This window comes from Antennarius striatus, chromosome 13 (genome assembly GCF_040054535.1).
Source record: "Antennarius striatus isolate MH-2024 chromosome 13, ASM4005453v1, whole genome shotgun sequence".
Classification (NCBI taxonomy): domain Eukaryota; kingdom Metazoa; phylum Chordata; class Actinopteri; order Lophiiformes; family Antennariidae; genus Antennarius; species Antennarius striatus.
Window position 1 is genome coordinate 486,831 of NC_090788.1, and position 17,177 is coordinate 504,007.

The following is a 17,177-nucleotide window of genomic DNA, read 5'->3' on the forward strand; positions in this document are numbered from 1 at the left end:
GGGTGTGGTTTTGTTGGGGTTGTGGGTGTGGTTTTGCTGGGGTTGTGGGTGTGGTTTTGTTGGAGTTGTGGGCGTGGTTTTGTTGGGTTGTGGGCGTGGTTTTGTTGGGTTGTGGGCGTGGTTTTGTTGGGGTTGTGGGTGTGGTTCTATGACCTTCATGTCATCTTTAATCGTCTCCAGGAGATAAAATAACCCCTCCCCCTAAATTTTCATATAATTTGTCTGAAGTATTGTGAACATAAATCCCGCCTCTCTGACTTAGGAAAATCGTAAAGGCCACGCCCACAATGTTTGTCAGTTATAAAGGTCATAAACATAAATAGCATGTGCTACCTAGCATACATATATTAAATTGCTCCAGAGATGGCGATGTTGTCCCCACCCCCACCCTAACCACACCCCCACCCTAACCCCACCCCGTTAATGTTTAATTTATGTAAAAAAATATAAACATATTAGCTTAAGAAATTCAAGCTAAGCTAATACGTTTATTTTTTTACATAAATTGGGACCAAATGAGACGAGACGAACGTTCAGTTTCGTGTTTTGATTTTATTTATATATAAATTCATGCCACAAGTTGACATTAAATAGAAAATAAAAGTCATTTCAGGTTAAAGCTAGAAAACGACCACAGTGGAACGAAACCGACGAGCGTCGAAACGAAATGAAGCGACGAGCACACGACGAGACGACCAGCTACCAGTGAACGCACCGGCCCGGAGCGCCGGGGAACGTGGGTAAAAAAACTAGCAAGGTTATAAAATACTGATCCGACGTCGTCGTCACAAAGACAGACGCATCGAACGAGGCGGTCGCTAATCCGTCTGCGGGTAACAAACGTCAGAAAAATACGAGAACACGAGCTCGTCCCCGATTGGACGCGACCATGCGACCCCGCCTCCGTAGAAACGACACGAATACTGAAGGTATCCCGTAGCAACCGTCGGATTCAAGACGGAACACAAGACGCAGCGATGAAGATGAGCGTGACACGCCCTCTGAGCTTCATCACGACTCCCCCCCTGGGGGTGGGGCCTCATCTGGATTCTGATTGGTTCTCAAATTGGTTTCTTAATGGTTGGAGTTAAAGCAGGCTACATGCTAGCAGTAATAGAGTATCTGTTTACAACCCTTTGACGCTGAGTCACGAATGATAGCGTGTAGCAGTGCTAACACTAACCGACCTCGATAGCTAAAATAAAATAAAGGTTAAATAAATAAAAATAGCGTGAAGCAGTGCTAACGCTAACCCTAGGAAGGAAAAGCAGCCAATCAGGGCTTGAGGACCGCTGGAGACCCGTTCAGTTAGTGAAGCGCCGTCAATGCTAAAGGTGGCTCCTTTAGGAAGCTAAACGTTTAGTTTACTGTTGTTTTGTTTATTTGTTTGTTTTCTCATAAACCATTGGTGAGGGGGCGTGTCCACGTTTAGACCGACGCCACGGACAAACAACAAACTGATGATGATGTGGTGGTGTGAAGCTCTTCGCTACAGAAAACGCCAACATGTGTGAACAAAAGCCACCCTGTGTGTGTGTGTGTGTGTGTGTGTGTGTGTGTGTGTGTGTGTGTGTGTGTGTGTGTGTGGTTGAACTGAAACAAAGTATGATGTCATCACTATCACATGACATCGTTTGGCACCGTTGTGGTTCTCCACATTTCCTGTCCAGCTGTCACGTCACGCCGCGACCGTTATTTATATTTATATTTATATTTAAATTTCTTTGACACGTCAACAAAAAATAAAAAGTTCGAATGAAAAAAACTTCGTTTTAAAAAATGTGAACCGCCAGAACCAAATGTTTGGCATCGATCAAAAACATTAAGGATGTTGTTTATCGTTAAACAACAGCAACATTGGTGCATTCATGAACGTTCATTCACCCACCGGTTTAGCATGTTAGCATAGGTAGCGCTAACAAACCTGCATCCAGTGGAGAAAGGGTTAAAATTGTGTTTGTTCTACTGGTGACGTCACAGGTGGAAAATCAAAAGGTTGGAGGTCACAGAACAATAAACTGTATTTAAACATTGGTTTAGCTGCAAGCATAGCTATTAGCATAGCAGCTAAACCAATGGAAAGTCCCTGGACACAACTCATGATTTGGCAACATCTACCTCTAGTCGTCTGATTGATGCACATTTGATCAACGCTCAGACTCCTTTGTGATGCTCTAGTCTTTTGATCAAGGCTCAGACTCGTTTCTGGACCTCTGGTTGTCTAATTGACACTCATTTGATCAACGCTCAGACTTGTTTGTGGTTCTCTAGTCTTTTGATCAACGCTCAGACTCATTGATCAAAAGTCTAGTTGTTTGATTGACGGTCGTTTGATTGATGCTCACACTCCAACACTCCCTACCAGAACGTTTCCTCATCTTATTAAAAATCATTTTGTGGAAACAACAAAAGAGCACAGAGAAGATAATTAGCACCGAACGGCTGCGGCTAACGCTAGAGCGCGATGACGCCACTGGAGACATGCTAGCTGATGCAGACATGCTAGCTGCCGGACACAACGACACACGGCCGTGACTGGACCGCAACACAACACATGCAAGACTGGTTTATACAGACGCGGTCTGTGATTGGTTGAACGTCATGTGACGATTCAAGTAACGGACGACCGACCTCGTCGTCCGACGGCCGTCGTACATTCAGAGACGCGACGAGACGTCGATGATGGAGGGGGGGGGGCACGAGAAGATATGGCACTTAAAAAAAAGAACACAAGCTGCGACTTCCTGTCGCAGCTGATTGGTCAAAGTGGGTGGTCACATGGTGGGCGTGGTTTCTGTTGTTTCATGGCACAGGTTGTTGGCAGGACTTCCTCCTTGTCCGCTGAGTAAAGTGCAAAGGTTCCTCCGCCCAGGTAACACACACACACACAGACACACACACACACACACACACACACACACACACACACACACACACACACACACATACACCAGAGTCCTGTCCCACAAAGCTGGATTAACCTAGCCAGGCTTCCTCCTACTTATCTGGCTTCACTTACCCAGACATCCACCCTCCAGATTTTCGGTCCCATAAAGCCGGCTATCAACTCACTAATTCAATCCAGGCTTGTCCACTCTAGATCTGTGTGCGCTCACATAAAAAGGGCGGAGTTTGCTGCATGCGACCAATCACAAACATGCAACAAACCGGCCCGAGACGCATATTTCACAACGGAGGAGCAAACAATAATAATTAATAAATACGATCAATACAAATCAATAATCCAGCAAACAGCAACACAGCTGCAGCTGCCAAACGGAGCAAGGATCTCTGGGAAAACATGGCCGACTGCGTCAATGAGGAAGTTAGTGTCATTATAATATTACTGCCCCACTATGACTGCACTTGTGTATCTGACTACAGTAACATGTGTGTGTTCATACATGTGTGTGTGAACCACATGTTTGGTTATGACATGTGATCGTAGCCCCGTGACTTTATGAACAGCTCTACGTACTGTGTTCTTCACAGGTTTTCAGCATCGCCAACACAATACATTAAAGTACCGATCAATCAATCAATCAATCAATCAATCCATGACTTACTGAAACAAATCACTGATCAATGACATTCTATCTGTGTCTTGCTTGTAACCCGTCCAACGAGGGATTTCAGGACATCATAATAATTACCAACATCACTCAGAAATATATGAACTGTCTCAAAGACCCTCAGGTCAATGCACACTGTGTGGGGCTGTCAGCGCGGGGTTGGGGTGCGTTCCATTCCTGATGTGAGGCTCCAGCAGCTGACAGATGTAATGTAACCCCTCCCCCAAAACCTCTACCTTTCTACAGTCATTGTTCAGCCAATCCCACCGGATTACAGCCATCCCCAAATATTCTCTCTGCCTGAGCGCTCTGCACACAAGCTGTGACCCGAGATCCACCGGGTTCTCAGGGAACGGACGGCCCGTTTTCAGGAGAACCGATTGGTCAGTAGGTGGGGCTGTTATACCTGCTGAGCTCTGATTGGTCAGTAGGTGGGGCTGTTATACCTGCTGAGCTCTGATTGGTCAGTAGGTGGGGCTGTTATACCTGCTGAGCTCTGATTGGTCAGTAGGTGGGGCTGTTATACCTGCTGAGCTCTGATTGGTCAGTAGGTGGGGCTGTTATACCTGCTGAGCTCTGATTGGTCAGTAGGTGGGGCTGTTATACCTGCTCAGCTCTGATTGGTCAGTAGGTGGGGCTGTTATACCTGCTGAGCTCTGATTGGTCAGTAGGTGGGGCTGTTATACCTGCTGAGCTCTGATTGGTCAGTAGGTGGGGCTGTTATACCTGCTGAGCTCTGATTGGTCAGTGGGTGGGGCTGTTATACCTGCTGAGCTCTGATTGGTCAGTAGGTGGGGCTGTTCTACCTGCTGAGCTCTGATTGGTCAGTAGGTGGGGCTGTTCTACCTGCTGATCTTATCCTGAACTAACCCTAACCCTAATCTGGAGCAGGTTAGGTGTTCAGCATAGGTTACCGCGACAACGTAGCCCGATGGAAAGTCAAGTCAAGTCAGGTTAAACCTGAAGTTATCTGGCTAAGCCGTGATCCAGCTTTATGGTACAGGCCTCAGATCTGTGCCATCAGAAGCTCAGCTGCCGGTTCTCGGGCAGTGGCGCCGCCGTTAGCGGGGGGGCGTCGCTGTTAGTGGGTGATGTGACACAGGGGGAGCGGCCAAGGGGGACAAGAGGGGCCGGGTCGACTCCGATCCCATAATGCACTTGATTACGTCTCGATGAATCTTCGCACTGTGCTGGACAGGGTGGGGGACTAGCGCTCATTAGCGCCGGTCGCTAAGCTACAACCAGTCGGACGTGCGGCGCCAGTAAACAGTCTGCTGGGTGAAGACATGCGGTTTGGGTCGTCCGTAGCAACCGGCAAAAAGCATCCCTGGTAGGGGTGGGGGGGGGGCACAGGCTGGGGGGGTTAGCTGCTGATGGCTAGCATTTGTAGTTCACAGTAGGAGGTGCTGCATGCGCTCCAGAGCACCCTAATGATGATGATGATGATGATGATGGGGGGGGTAATTATCCAGAGTAACGTCATGTTGATATATAAAACCACTAGCAGGTTCAGTGTCGCTTTAAGGAGGGGGGGTTATGCTAACGCTAACAATTAGCATGACCCCCTCCTCCTCCTCCTCCTCATGATGAAGGACACACCCAGCCTTAAGGCAACACACAGCCCTTGGACGTTGGCACATGCACTGAGAGGGGCGGGGCCGACTGGAGCTGAGGGGCGGGGTCGATGAGCTGAGGGGTGGGGCTTAACCCAACAAACGCAAAAGTAAACAAAAACAGGAACCAAAAGAGGCAAAGAGAGATGAAGAGGAGGTGACGATGAGGAGGTGATGAGGGGCCCCTGGGGGTCAGATGTGGGTCAGCGTGGTGGACGTGATGAGGCGCACAGTGAGCGTGCCCGGCAGGTCGTTGTCGTGGCGACTGCCCCGGTCCCTCAGGTGGAGGGTGTGCTGCTCCTGCCTCTCGCTGGGGTCGCTCAGCAGCACCACCTGCCCCAGGAAGGAGTCCACGATCATGTTCTTGTTGTAGACCTGGGGAGGGAGAGGAGGAGGAGGTCCAGAGCAGAGCTGATGGACAGACCCGGGTCTGGGCCTGGGGGGCCCCTCACCTCGATGTGGACCCCCTCCTTGGGCTTCTTGCGGTAGAACAGTCCTTTGACGTCAAAGTTGGGGCAGCGGGTCTCCCTGTGGACGGGGGAGCGCACCTTCTCCCCCTCACAGCTGATGATGACGTAGGGATCCACACCTGGGGGGGGAGACGGGTAAGAAGGCTCAATGGGGAGGGGGGTGTTCCTGAATGAATACGATACAGCTAGTCCTCAACATACAAGCGCGCTTCACCAGATCTGACTATCACCCTGCAGTTCCCCTTCCTGCCACAACCCCCAGGGGGGCAGCACCTCTGTGTTCACGCAGCTCTAACACTCGCCCCCCCCCCCATGTTGTTTGTTATTGTCTCTGTTAGCATCTCAGAGCGTCAGGCTTCTGAGATGCTAACTGTTTATGGTGATGCTAAAGCTAAAGCTAGTGAAGATAGTAGTTGTGGTGAGCATCTCTGATGACAACTCTGACTCTGACCACAATAACTCCTCCCCCTTCACTCTAAACCTAAGCTACATGCTACATGCTACGTGTTGTTTTAATGTCCTGGAATTGTTTCTGGTCAGTCTGAGGGAATAGAACTTAGTATAGTATAGTATGATGATATATACTTAGTATAATGACATTACTGTAGTATTTACAGTAGTAATGACATTACTGTAGTATTTACAGTATATTGACATTACTTTAGTATTTACAGTAGTACTGTCATTACTTTAGTACGGTATTTACAGTATAATGACATTACTGTAGTATTTACAGTATAATGACATTACTTTAGTATTTACAGTATAATGACATTACTTTAGTATTTACAGTAGTAATGACATTACTTTAGTATTTACAGTATAATGACATTACTTTAGTATTTACAGTAGTAATGACATTACTGTAGTATTTACAGTAGTAATGACATTACTGTAGTATTTACAGTAGTAATGACATTACTTTAGTATTTACAGTATAATGACATTACTGTAGTATTTACAGTATAATGACATTACTTTAGTATTTACAGTATAATGACATTACTTTAGTACGGTATTTACAGTATAATGACATTACTTTAGTATTTACAGTAGTAATGACATTACTGTAGTATTTACAGTAGTAATGACATTATTGTAGTATTTACAGTAGTAATGACATTACTTTAGTACGGTATTTACAGTATAATGACATTACTGTAGTATTTACAGTATAATGACATTACTGTAGTATTTACAGTATATTGACATTACTTTAGTATTTACAGTAGTACTGACATTACTTTAGTACGGTATTTACAGTATAATGACATTACTTTAGTATTTACAGTATAATGACATTACTTTAGTATTTACAGTAGTAATGACATTACTTTAGCATTTACAGTATAATGACATTACTGTAGTATTTACAGTATAATGACATTACTGTAGTATTTACAGTAGTAATGACATTACTGTAGTATTTACAGTATAATGACATTACTGTAGTATTTACAGTAGTAATGACATTACTGTAGTATTTACAGTATAATGACATTACTTTAGTATTTACAGTAGTAATGACATTATTGTAGTATTTACAGTAGTAATGACATTACTTTAGTACGGTATTTACAGTATAATGACATTACTGTAGTATTTACAGTATAATGACATTACTGTAGTATTTACAGTATATTGACATTACTTTAGTATTTACAGTAGTAATGACATTACTTTAGTATTTACAGTATAATGACATTACTGTAGTATTTACAGTAGTAATGACATTACTGTAGTATTCACAGTAGTAATGACATTACTTTAGTATTTACAGTATAATGACATGACTGTAGTATTTACAGTATAATGACATTACTGTAGTATTTACAGTAGTAATGACATTACTGTAGTATTTACAGTATAATGACATTACTTTAGTATTTACAGTAGTAATGACATTATTGTAGTATTTACAGTAGTAATGACATTACTTTAGTACGGTATTTACAGTATAATGACATTACTGTAGTATTTACAGTATAATGACATTACTGTAGTATTTACAGTATATTGACATTACTTTAGTATTTACAGTAGTACTGACATTACTTTAGTACGGTATTTACAGTATAATGACATTACTTTAGTATTTACAGTATAATGACATTACTTTAGTATTTATAGTATAATGACATTAGTTTAGTATTTACAGTAGTAATGACATTACTTTAGTATTTACAGTATAATGACATTACTGTAGTATTTACAGTAGTAATGACATTACTTTAGTATTTACAGTATAATGACATTACTGTAGTATTTACAGTAGTAATGACATTACTGTAGTATTTACAGTATAATGACATTACTCTAGTATTTACAGTATAATGACATTACTGTAGTATTTACAGTAGTAATGACATTACTGTAGTATTTACAGTAGTAATGACATTACTTTAGTATTTACAGTATAATGACATTACTGTAGTATTTACAGTAGTAATGACATTACTGTAGTATTTACAGTATAATGACATTACTCTAGTATTTACAGTATAATGACATTACTGTAGTATTTACAGTAGTAATGACATTACTGTAGTATTTACAGTAGTAATGACATTTAAATGACCTCTGATGGAGATCATAGAGTTATTTTAATTCATTCTGACTTACACCCTCTGGAGCCCTTGTTTGTATGTTGAGGACTAGCGGTACCTCTATGGGGGGGCCCACCTCCGTTGGAGTCCTGTCCCTGCAGCCCGTCGGCATTCAGGACGTGGACCTGAGTGACCAGCTGGGGGTACCCACACATCCCCGTCCAGCAGGTCTGAGGCGGCTCGTCGAGGCTCAGCTCCCTGGGGGGCAGAGGGGGTGGGGTTAACACCAGCGGGGCGGGTCTAGAACAGTCCTGACGTACTTGCAGTCTGAAGGCACATCGGTGAAGACGCGCAGCAGGAAGTCTCCCTGCTGGCCGGGGTCGAAGGTCGTGGGGATGATGACGTAGCGCCCCTCCCTCAGCTCCTGGCGCAGGAAGACGCAGCGTGAGTTGATGTAGATGGAGCCCGCCACCTTCTGCTGGGCCGAGTGCATGCGGTACTTCCTGTTCAGCTCCACCTGCGGGACGGGGGGGGTATTAGCGTGAGCCCATGGGGTGGGGGGGGCCACGGCGCGCTCCTACCCGGTGGATGTCGAAGCCGATGGCGAGGTTCTCCCCCTTGCCCTCGGTGGGCGTGGCCCGGCGCTCCTTCTGCTGCAGGCAGATCAGAACCTCGTCCTCCACCTTCTTCACATCGAACACGTACTGGAAGACACACACACCCGTCCAACAGGGCTCCGCCCACAAGCCGCTCATCGCACACCAGAGCCACGCCCACCTGGGGGTTCTGCAGGAAGCTGTTCTTGTGGTTGATGCACCCCCCCGAGCGGTTGCGGAGGGGGTCCTGGCGGGGGACCCAGGAGCCCCGCATCACCTCCTCCTCCCAGGTCTTGTGGATGCTCAGGTAGGAGGTGTTGATGAGGCGGCAGAGGATCAGGTCCGTGAAGTACTGGCAGAAGTCATCGAAGGTCATCCTGGGGGGGCCGGGGGTGTGATCAATATCAATCAATCAATGTCCACTCAGATTTATGCAACAGCAACACTTTGATCATCATTCAGCTTCTAGGGTTCTTGTTCCTCAAGCAGCCAATCAGACGAGAGCTCCCAGCATGCATCACACTGATGGATCAATAACCCTGTATCGGTTCCGTTATCGGTTCTCACCAGAACTCGCCGTCGTCCTGGACGGTCACGCCCAGCTTCTCTCTCTCACTCTTGCTCACCTTGTTCCACTCCTCTGAGCTGTGGGGGGGAAAGGGGGGTGAGCGCCTGAGACTCCTTCATGCTGATTGGTCGATCAGGTCAGTTTGTCAAACAGTGCGTTGGCCACTCCTCCATCAGTTGTTGAGGGTTGTGTTGCTATGGCAACCACAGATCACATGTTTAAATGCATCTCTGTGTTTACAGGTTTACAGCTAATGCTAACCAGGCTAGCCTGCAGCTAACGGCTAACGTTTCTGTGGACCCACTGGACTGATGACTGTTAACTAGTCTGTTAACTACCAGTGAGCATCATCGTCACTTTAGTTAAGCTGAACGGTGGTAGTTTAGTTAGTTTAAACCGGTGTTAGTTAAACCACTATTAGTTAAACCAGTGTTAGTTAAACCACTATTAGTTAAACCAGTGTTAGGTTAGTTAGTTTAAACTGGTGTTAAACCGCTATTAGTTAAACCAGTGTTAGTTAAACCACTATTAGTTAAACCAGTGTTAGGTTAGTTAGTTTAAACTGGTGTTAGTTAAACCGCTATTAGTTAAACCAGTGTTAGTTAAACCACTATTAGTTAAACCAGTGTTAGGTTAGTTAGTTTAAACTGGTGTTAGTTAAACCAGTATTAGTTAAACCGGTGTTAAACCGGTGTTCGTTTAGTTAGTTTACACTGGTGTTAGTGAAACCGCTATTAGTTAAACCAGTGTTAGTTAAACTGATGTTAGTTTAGTTAGTTTAATCCAGTGTTAGTTTAAACTAGTGTTAGTTAAACCGGTGTTAGCTAAACCGCTATTAGTTAAACCAGTGTTAGTTAAACCAGTGTTAGTTTAGTTAGTTTAAACTGGTGTTAGTTAAACCAGTGTTAGTTTAGTTAGTTTAAACTGGTGTTAGTTAAACCAGTATTAGTTAAACCAGTGTTAGTTAAACCAGTGTTAGTTTAGTTAGTTTAAACTGGTGTTAGTTAAACCAGTTTTAGTTAAGCCGGTGTTAGTTAAACCAGCGTTAGCGTGAAGCTAGTCGTTGGTTCTTGTCAGGTCGTTTCCTGTCGTTTACCAGCTGATCACTGATCAATTGTCTGGTTTAACTGGTCATCAATCAATAATTCAGCAGCGACTGATTGAAGAGGAAGACACGCTTTAATAACATCTGTCTCAGGGCGATCAATAATTCAGAGGGGTGGGGGTGGGGGGGGCTGATTTAAAACCACCAGATTCAGCTGAGCTGCACTGGTTCATACTGGTTTAAACTAGTTTATTCTGGTTTACACTGGTTTGTTCTAATTTATACTGGTTTATTCTGGTTTATACCAGTTCTGGTTTATACTGGTTTTAACTGGTTTATACTGGTTTTAACTGGTTTATACTGGTTTTAACTGGTTTATACTGGTTTATACTGGTTTTAACTGGTTTATACTGGTTTGTACAGGTTTTAACTGGTTTATACTGGTTTTAATTGGTTTATACTGGTTTGTACAGGTTTTAACTGGTTTATACTGGTTTTAACTGGTTTATACTGGTTTGTACAGGTTTTAACTGGTTTATACTGGTTTTAATTGGTTTATACTGGTTTGTACAGGTTTTAACTGGTTTATACTGGTTTTAACTGGTTTATACTGGTTTGTACAGGTTTTAGCTGGTTTATACTGGTTTTAACTGGTTTATACTGGTTTGTACAGGTTTTAACTGGTTTATACTGGTTTTAACTGGTTTATACTGGTTTGTACAGGTTTTAACTGGTTTATACTGGTTTTAACTGGTTTATACTGGTTTGTACAGGTTTTAACTGGTTTATACTGGTTTTAACTGGTTTATACTGGTTTGTACAGGTTTTAACTGGTTTATACTGGTTTGTACAGGTTTGGCGGAAGCTCTGCTGTAGCTCCTTGCCCACCCTAACCAAAGGGCCCCTGCGGGTACCTGTGGCTCTAGGGGCCCCTGCGGGTACCTGTGGCTCCAGGGGCCCCTGCGGGTACCTGTGGCTCCAGGGGCCCCTGCAGGTACCTGTGGCTCCAGGGGCCCCTGCGGGTACCTGTGGCTCCAGGGGCCCCTGCGGGTACCTGTGGCTCCAGGGGCCCCTGCGGGTACCTGTGGCTCCAGGGGCCCCTGCGGGTACCTGTGGCTCCAGGGGCCCCTGCGGGTACCTGTCGCTCCAGGGGCCGCTCCACTCCTTCTCGCCCCAGGGGTTCCTCATGCGGATCATGTGCAGCCTCTCGGACTTGAAGAACGCCAGCAGGCCGTGTCCCAGCCGCACCTTCCTGACGTCCGTCACCGCGTAGGCGTGGCCTTTCACCAGACCGCAGTCCAGCCGCGCCTCCATGTCCTCCACCGTCGTCGCCTAGGAAACGGGAACCAACAGTCAGACACACGGGGCCGGTACCGGTCAGGTGACAACAGGGAGCAGTTACACACCAGCGGGGAGGGGCTTCTGCTGAGACGCCACAAGCCCTTCTCCTTTGGGAGGGAGCGCCGGCGTCTGGAGACGTGAGCACCACAAGCCCCTCCCCTTGGCGTCTGAGACGTGAGAGCCACAAGCCCCTCCCCTCAGCGTCTGGAGACATGAGTTGTTGTCGTGTTGGATTACAACGCCGTTAATCTGGAGCTCTCATCCGATTTAGCAGCGATGACATCATCTCTGAGCTCTGTGATTGGATGCGACCGGAGTCACAGCCAAACACCAATCAGAGTCCCCCCAGAGCCGTGACATCACCGCTAAACAACAACAGTCGATGACATCATCATCTGAACAACCATCAAGACATCATCACCTGAACAGAGGTGGTTCAATGGTGTAAGCCCCGCCCCCGGCGGTCCCGTAGGGGCGGGGCTCTCCCCCTGGGGGCGGGGTCTCACCCTGATGGAGCAGCTGATCAGCCCGTCCCTGTTGTGGACCTTGAGGACCCGTTCGAACAGCTGGCCCCGGGCCCCCTCGTCGGTGGCCATCTGGCCCTCCAGCAGGTCCACGGGCTCGGACACGCCCCCCGTGAAGTCCACCAGCGCGTCCGCCGTGTTCCCCCCGTCCAGAGCCTCGTAGCAGCCGTACACCCTGCAGACGCAACGCCATTGGTCCACATGAGGCACACGCTTTCGGGGTGGGGTTAGGGGTCACAGGGTCAGGGGTTACAGGGTTAGGGGTCATGGGGTCAGGGGTCGGGCTCAGCCCTACTTGGCGTAGGCCTTCTCCACCATGGCGCTCCAGAACTCGCTGCTGTCGCTGGAGTGGCAGTACACCAGCTGGTTGTCCACGGTGGGCAGCCGGTCGTCGATCACCACGTCCACCCACTCCCCGAAGCGCCAGAAGCGGAAGTGGAAGATGCCGGCGTAGGAGTCGGGCTTCTCCGCGTCCCACTCCTGCTCCTTCCAATCAGGGATGACCTGCAGGGGGAGGAGCTACAAGTGAGCTAACCTGCATCACAAAGAAACCAAGCCTCCTGGGGGGGCGCCGTGACTCCACCCGTGGGACGAACGCGCCCCCGAGACCCGGCGCTCCGGTCCGGATGCTAACGTGAGACAAACAAGCGTCCCTGAAGGCGCCGTGGTAACCGCCGCCGTTGGCTGCTGCCTAGCGCCTCGCGGCTCCGCCCCCTCCCCCCCACGTCAACTCAGCCTCGGAGCCTCGGAGTGGAGCAGACGCCGCTGACGGTCGACGCCCCAGCATGTCTGGCGAGCTGCAGCTGGCGTTCCGCCCCGACGCGCAGCTGACGGAGGTGATGCGTCTGCGCGTGCAGTCGCTGCAGCAGCGCGGCGCGCGGCGGCAGGACGGCGAGCGGCTGCTGCTGCCCCACGAGGCCGTGTACCGCCTGGACTTCCCCACGCCGGCGCTGCGCTTCTCGCGCTGGTCGGTGCGTCTGGCCCAGGTGGGGCGCCTCACCGTCACCGCCACCTCGCAGCTGTGGACGCCCGACCTCACCCACCTGATGACGCGCCAGCTGCTGGAGCCCGCCGGCACCTTCTGGAGGGCGGCGGGCGACGGCGGCAACGCCCCCGTCCGCTGCTACGACGCCGACGCCCACGAGTTCGGGGAGAGGATCGCCGAGCTGGCGGCGGTGAGGAAGGTGATGTACTTCCTGTTCGCGTTCGCCGAAGGCTGCAGCCCCGAGACGGTGGACGCCGCCATCGCCTTCACCGCCGACGGGGGGGACGGGGGGGACGGGGGGCGGGCCTAAGGGAGCCCCGAGTGTCGACTGGATGATGTCACCTCAGAGACCCCCATCCCCCCTGAGCCCCCCCCGCTTTTCCAGAAGGAACTCTTTGATCGGAGCGACTCGTCCGCTTCCTGTTTGTGTTTACCTGTTCAAGAATGTAAACATCAATAAAGATCAAACCACCGGCATGTTGTTTGTTGTTTGTTGTTTGTTGTGCTGTTTGTTGTTTGTTGTGCTGTTTGTTGTTTGTTGTGCTGTTTGTTGTTTGTTGTGCTGTTAGTTGTTTGTTATTATTGTGTTATTGTTATTGTTTTGTTGTTGAGTTGTTAGGGTTGTGTTGTTTGACAAACAGTCGTCCTGAAGGGTTTAGAGGAAGTAAATCCCACAAGAGAGAATGGATGGAGACGGTGTGTGTGTGTGTGTGTGTGTGTGTGTGTGTGTGTGTGTGTGTGTGTGTGTGTGTGTGTGTGTGTGTGTGTGTGTGTGTGTGTGTCTGTGTGTCTATGTGTGTGTGTGTGTGTGTCTATGTGTGTCTGTCTGTGTGTGTGTGTGTGTGTGTGTGTCTGTGTGTGTGTGTGTGTGTGTGTGTGTGTGTGTGTGTGTGTGTGTGTGTGTGTGTGTGTGTGTGTCTATGTGTGTGTGTGTGTGTGTCTGTGTCTGTGTCTGTGTGTGTGTGTGTGTGTGTGTGTCTGTGTGTGTGTGTGTGTGTGTGTGTGTGTGTGTGTGTCTGTGTGTCTGTGTGTGTGTGTCTGTGTGTGTGTGTGTGTGTGTGTGTGTGTGTGTGTGTGTGTGTGTGTGTGTGTGTGTGTGTGTGTGTGTGTGTGTGTCTGTGTGTCTGTGTGTGTGTGTGTGTGTCTGTGTGTGTGTGTGTGTGTGTGTGTGTGTGTGTGTGTCTGCCTCCTGTTATGACACGCGGGGGTCGGACGAGGTGAGGGGGAGGGACTTGATCCTGTCTACAGCACTAACGTGTCATGGTTAACTCCAGAGGCCACGCCTCCATCCCGTCGGTACGTTGACAGGCCGCCGTCGCCTACATTACATGAATATTAATGATCATCGGTCGTCGTCGCCGCCTCCTTGACGACGGGAGCGTCTGACAGGAAATGAGGTCATCAGTCATCCTGAACACGTTACCTTTAACCAAACTGTCTGATTCCTTGTTTTCTGCCTAGCAACAGAGGAAGACCACGAGGGGAGGGGCCAGTAATGACCCGCCTCTTTAAAAGGCGCGGCTCACGCCACAGCTAATGCTAACGCTAACGCTAGCAGAAGATAACGACGTACCTTCTGCCACAGCGACTCTCTGGACGCCAGGCTGGAGCACGCCGCCACGAACCAGCAGTTACCCAGCTGCCCCTGGTGCAGGTCGTGGGCGCTGATGCCGTCCACGAACAGGTGGGGGTCGTCACACAGCTCCTGGGGACGGGACGGACCAATCAGGACGTGATAGGAACACAGGGCGGCGGCGTCACGCCTTCACTCACCCGCGGCCGCTTCCAGACGACGCGTCCGATCCGGTTGCCGTGGAGAAACAGCGAGTCGTCGACGGCGGGGAAGCGGGGGTCCTCGAAGAGCAGGCCGCTCTGCAGAGCCCCCCGCTTCAGGGCCGAGTACTGCTGCCCATCGAAGGCCTTCACCGACGAGAACATCCTGGAGCCCTGAGGACACGCCCACCGTCAGGAAGAACAGCAGGGGCGACACGGCTAATGCTAACGCTAACCCCACCGCCAGGTAGAACAGCAGGGGCGACACGGCTAACGCTAACGCTAACCCCACCGTCAGGTAGAACAGCAGGGGCAACACGGCTAACGCTAACGCTAACCCCACCGTCAGGTAGAACAGCAGGGGCGACACGGCTAACGCTAACGCTAACCCCACCGTCAGGTAGAACAGCAGGGGCGACACGGCTAATGCTAACGCTAACCCCACCGTCAGGTAGAACAGCAGGGGCGACACGGCTAACGCTAACGCTAACCCCACCGTCAGGTAGAACAGCAGGGGCGACACGGCTAACGCTAACGCTAACCCCACCGTCAGGTAGAACAGCAGGGGCGACACGGCTAATGCTAATGCTAATCCCACCGTCAGGTAGAACAGCAGGGGCGACACGGCTAATGCTAATGCTAACCCCAACCTGGGAAATGAATTCAATTTTAATCCCGCTCTGGTCTGGGTCACATGACACCACTAACGGTTTCCTCCTTGCCCCGCGACGCCGGTTCATTAGCAATAGCTGCTTCATTAGCAATAGCTGCTTCATTAGCAATAGCTGCTTCATTAGCAATAGCTGCTTCATTAGCAATAGCTGCTTCATTAGCATTAGCCGTTGCAATGCTGAATCTTTGCTGAATCAGCTTTTCTTTCTTCTCAAGGCTTCAGCAGGAGAGACGGCTAATGCTAACCTCTAGTAGCACTGATTGGCTGATTGATTGATTGATTGATTATAGCATTACTGACTGATTAAAATAAAGTGAACATACTTGTGAGACGTGTTCTTCACATTTCCTGATCAATACTGATCAATACACATCAGTATTGATCTCTGGGACCAGAAGCACCGGGTCTGAACCGGATGTCACGTTCACATCGGTCCAGGAGACGCTTCCGATCACTGATCGCGTTGATTGATCACAGTCAGATCAAACTCATTGATTTTCTCAGGTGTGGATCGGAACCAGCAGCAGCTTTATAATTAGAGTGATCAATCACGAAGCGGATCGATGATTGGTTGACATCTGTCAGCCAATCACGTCTCCTGGAAGCAGCGCAAACGGCGCCGCTGTTTTAGCGCAACAAACGGTGCGACAGATGCCCCCACCCCCCGCGACGTGTTTCCGCCGTCCGTCGGTCGGTCGGTCGCCGGAGCTCCGGGGACACCGAGCGGCTCCGAGCGGCTCCGAGCGGCTCCGAGCGGCTCCGAGCGGCTCCGAGCGGCTCCGAGCGGCTCCGAGCGGCTCCGAGCGGCTCCGGGCGGCCGCCGCCTCTCCGTCCGCAGCATCCCTCCCTCTGCACACCTGAGGCAGCGCTACCGGCTCCGTTACCTGCGCTGGGACCGGGGCCGGTTACCGGGGCTGAGGCCTCTCCCGTAGCGACGCGGTTGTCCCTCGGGTCCTCCTGGGGGGTCCGGCAGGTCCGGTTCTCTCTCCTGGCGCTCCTGGGATCCGCACCGCGTCTCCGCTCCGCTCCGCAGCGAGCAGCGTCAAGATGGCGGCGCTTAGCCGCGCCGCGCCGGAAGCCACCAGATCGGGATTTCAAAATAAAAGCATACGACGGGAGACGAAACGGTGGCTTTCTGAGAAATCCGACTAAAGATGTATTTAAAGCGGTTATACACGTGACTGTTTGTTATAAAAGTTACCGAATTAAATCGAATAATAATGTAATGAATAATGAATAATATTGATGACCAGTGATTAATGGATAAATATAACTGAAGCCACTATTGCTATAGAACCTGTTAGCTTTATTTTCTTAACTTTACACCTTGTGTTCATTTTTTCCTTCCAAAAATATCCTGTAACACAAAATGTTAATTCTTCTTGATTCTAACTAACTTTGACAGCCAGCAGTTAAAAACAAGCTCCTGAAGGTAGTGTGTAGCAGCTAGCTTAGCATCCACAGACACGCC

General features: G+C 49.1%; 2 protein-coding genes across 3 annotated transcripts; one reads left to right on the plus strand and one right to left on the minus strand.

Annotated features, from left to right (window-relative positions):
- Positions 1–4,955: 4,955 nt before the first annotated feature.
- Positions 4,956–16,730, minus strand: LOC137606688 (calpain-5-like). 2 transcript variants are annotated; one of them, XM_068332069.1, is made up of 12 exons: positions 15,034–15,982; positions 14,834–14,965; positions 12,571–12,779; positions 12,258–12,450; positions 11,549–11,742; positions 9,365–9,442; positions 8,979–9,174; positions 8,783–8,905; positions 8,522–8,718; positions 8,338–8,459; positions 5,638–5,774; positions 4,956–5,560 (listed from the first exon to the last, which is right to left on the minus strand). In XM_068332069.1, exons 1-12 carry the CDS (start codon positions 15,196–15,198, stop codon positions 5,378–5,380), a joined length of 1,929 nt encoding a protein of 642 aa, XP_068188170.1. In that variant the 5' UTR covers positions 15,199–15,982; the 3' UTR covers positions 4,956–5,377. The 2 variants fall into 2 exon arrangements, with proteins under 2 accessions (XP_068188170.1, XP_068188169.1); XM_068332068.1 differs by adding an exon at positions 16,591–16,730 and having other exon boundaries at positions 8,338–8,718; positions 8,783–9,174; positions 15,034–15,207.
- LOC137606691 (olfactory marker protein-like) lies at positions 12,653–13,642 on the plus strand. Its single transcript, XM_068332073.1, has one exon. It carries the CDS (start codon positions 13,061–13,063, stop codon positions 13,568–13,570), a length of 510 nt encoding a protein of 169 aa, XP_068188174.1. The 5' UTR covers positions 12,653–13,060; the 3' UTR covers positions 13,571–13,642.
- Positions 16,731–17,177: the final 447 nt, after the last annotated feature.

Coding starts and splice junctions, on each gene's coding strand:
- LOC137606688 (XM_068332068.1), bottom strand. CDS start 15,198: ATGTTCTCGTCGGTGAAGGCCTTCGATGGGCAGCAGTACTCGGCCCTG. Junction 9,175..9,364: donor CAGGACGACGGCGAGTTCTG/GTGAGAACCGAT, acceptor CGGCCCCCCCAG/GATGACCTTCGATGACTTCT. Junction 8,719..8,782: donor TCGGCTTCGACATCCACCGG/GTAGGAGCGCGC, acceptor CCCGTCCCGCAG/GTGGAGCTGAACAGGAAGTA.
- LOC137606691 (XM_068332073.1), top strand. CDS start 13,061: ATGTCTGGCGAGCTGCAGCTGGCGTTCCGCCCCGACGCGCAGCTGACG.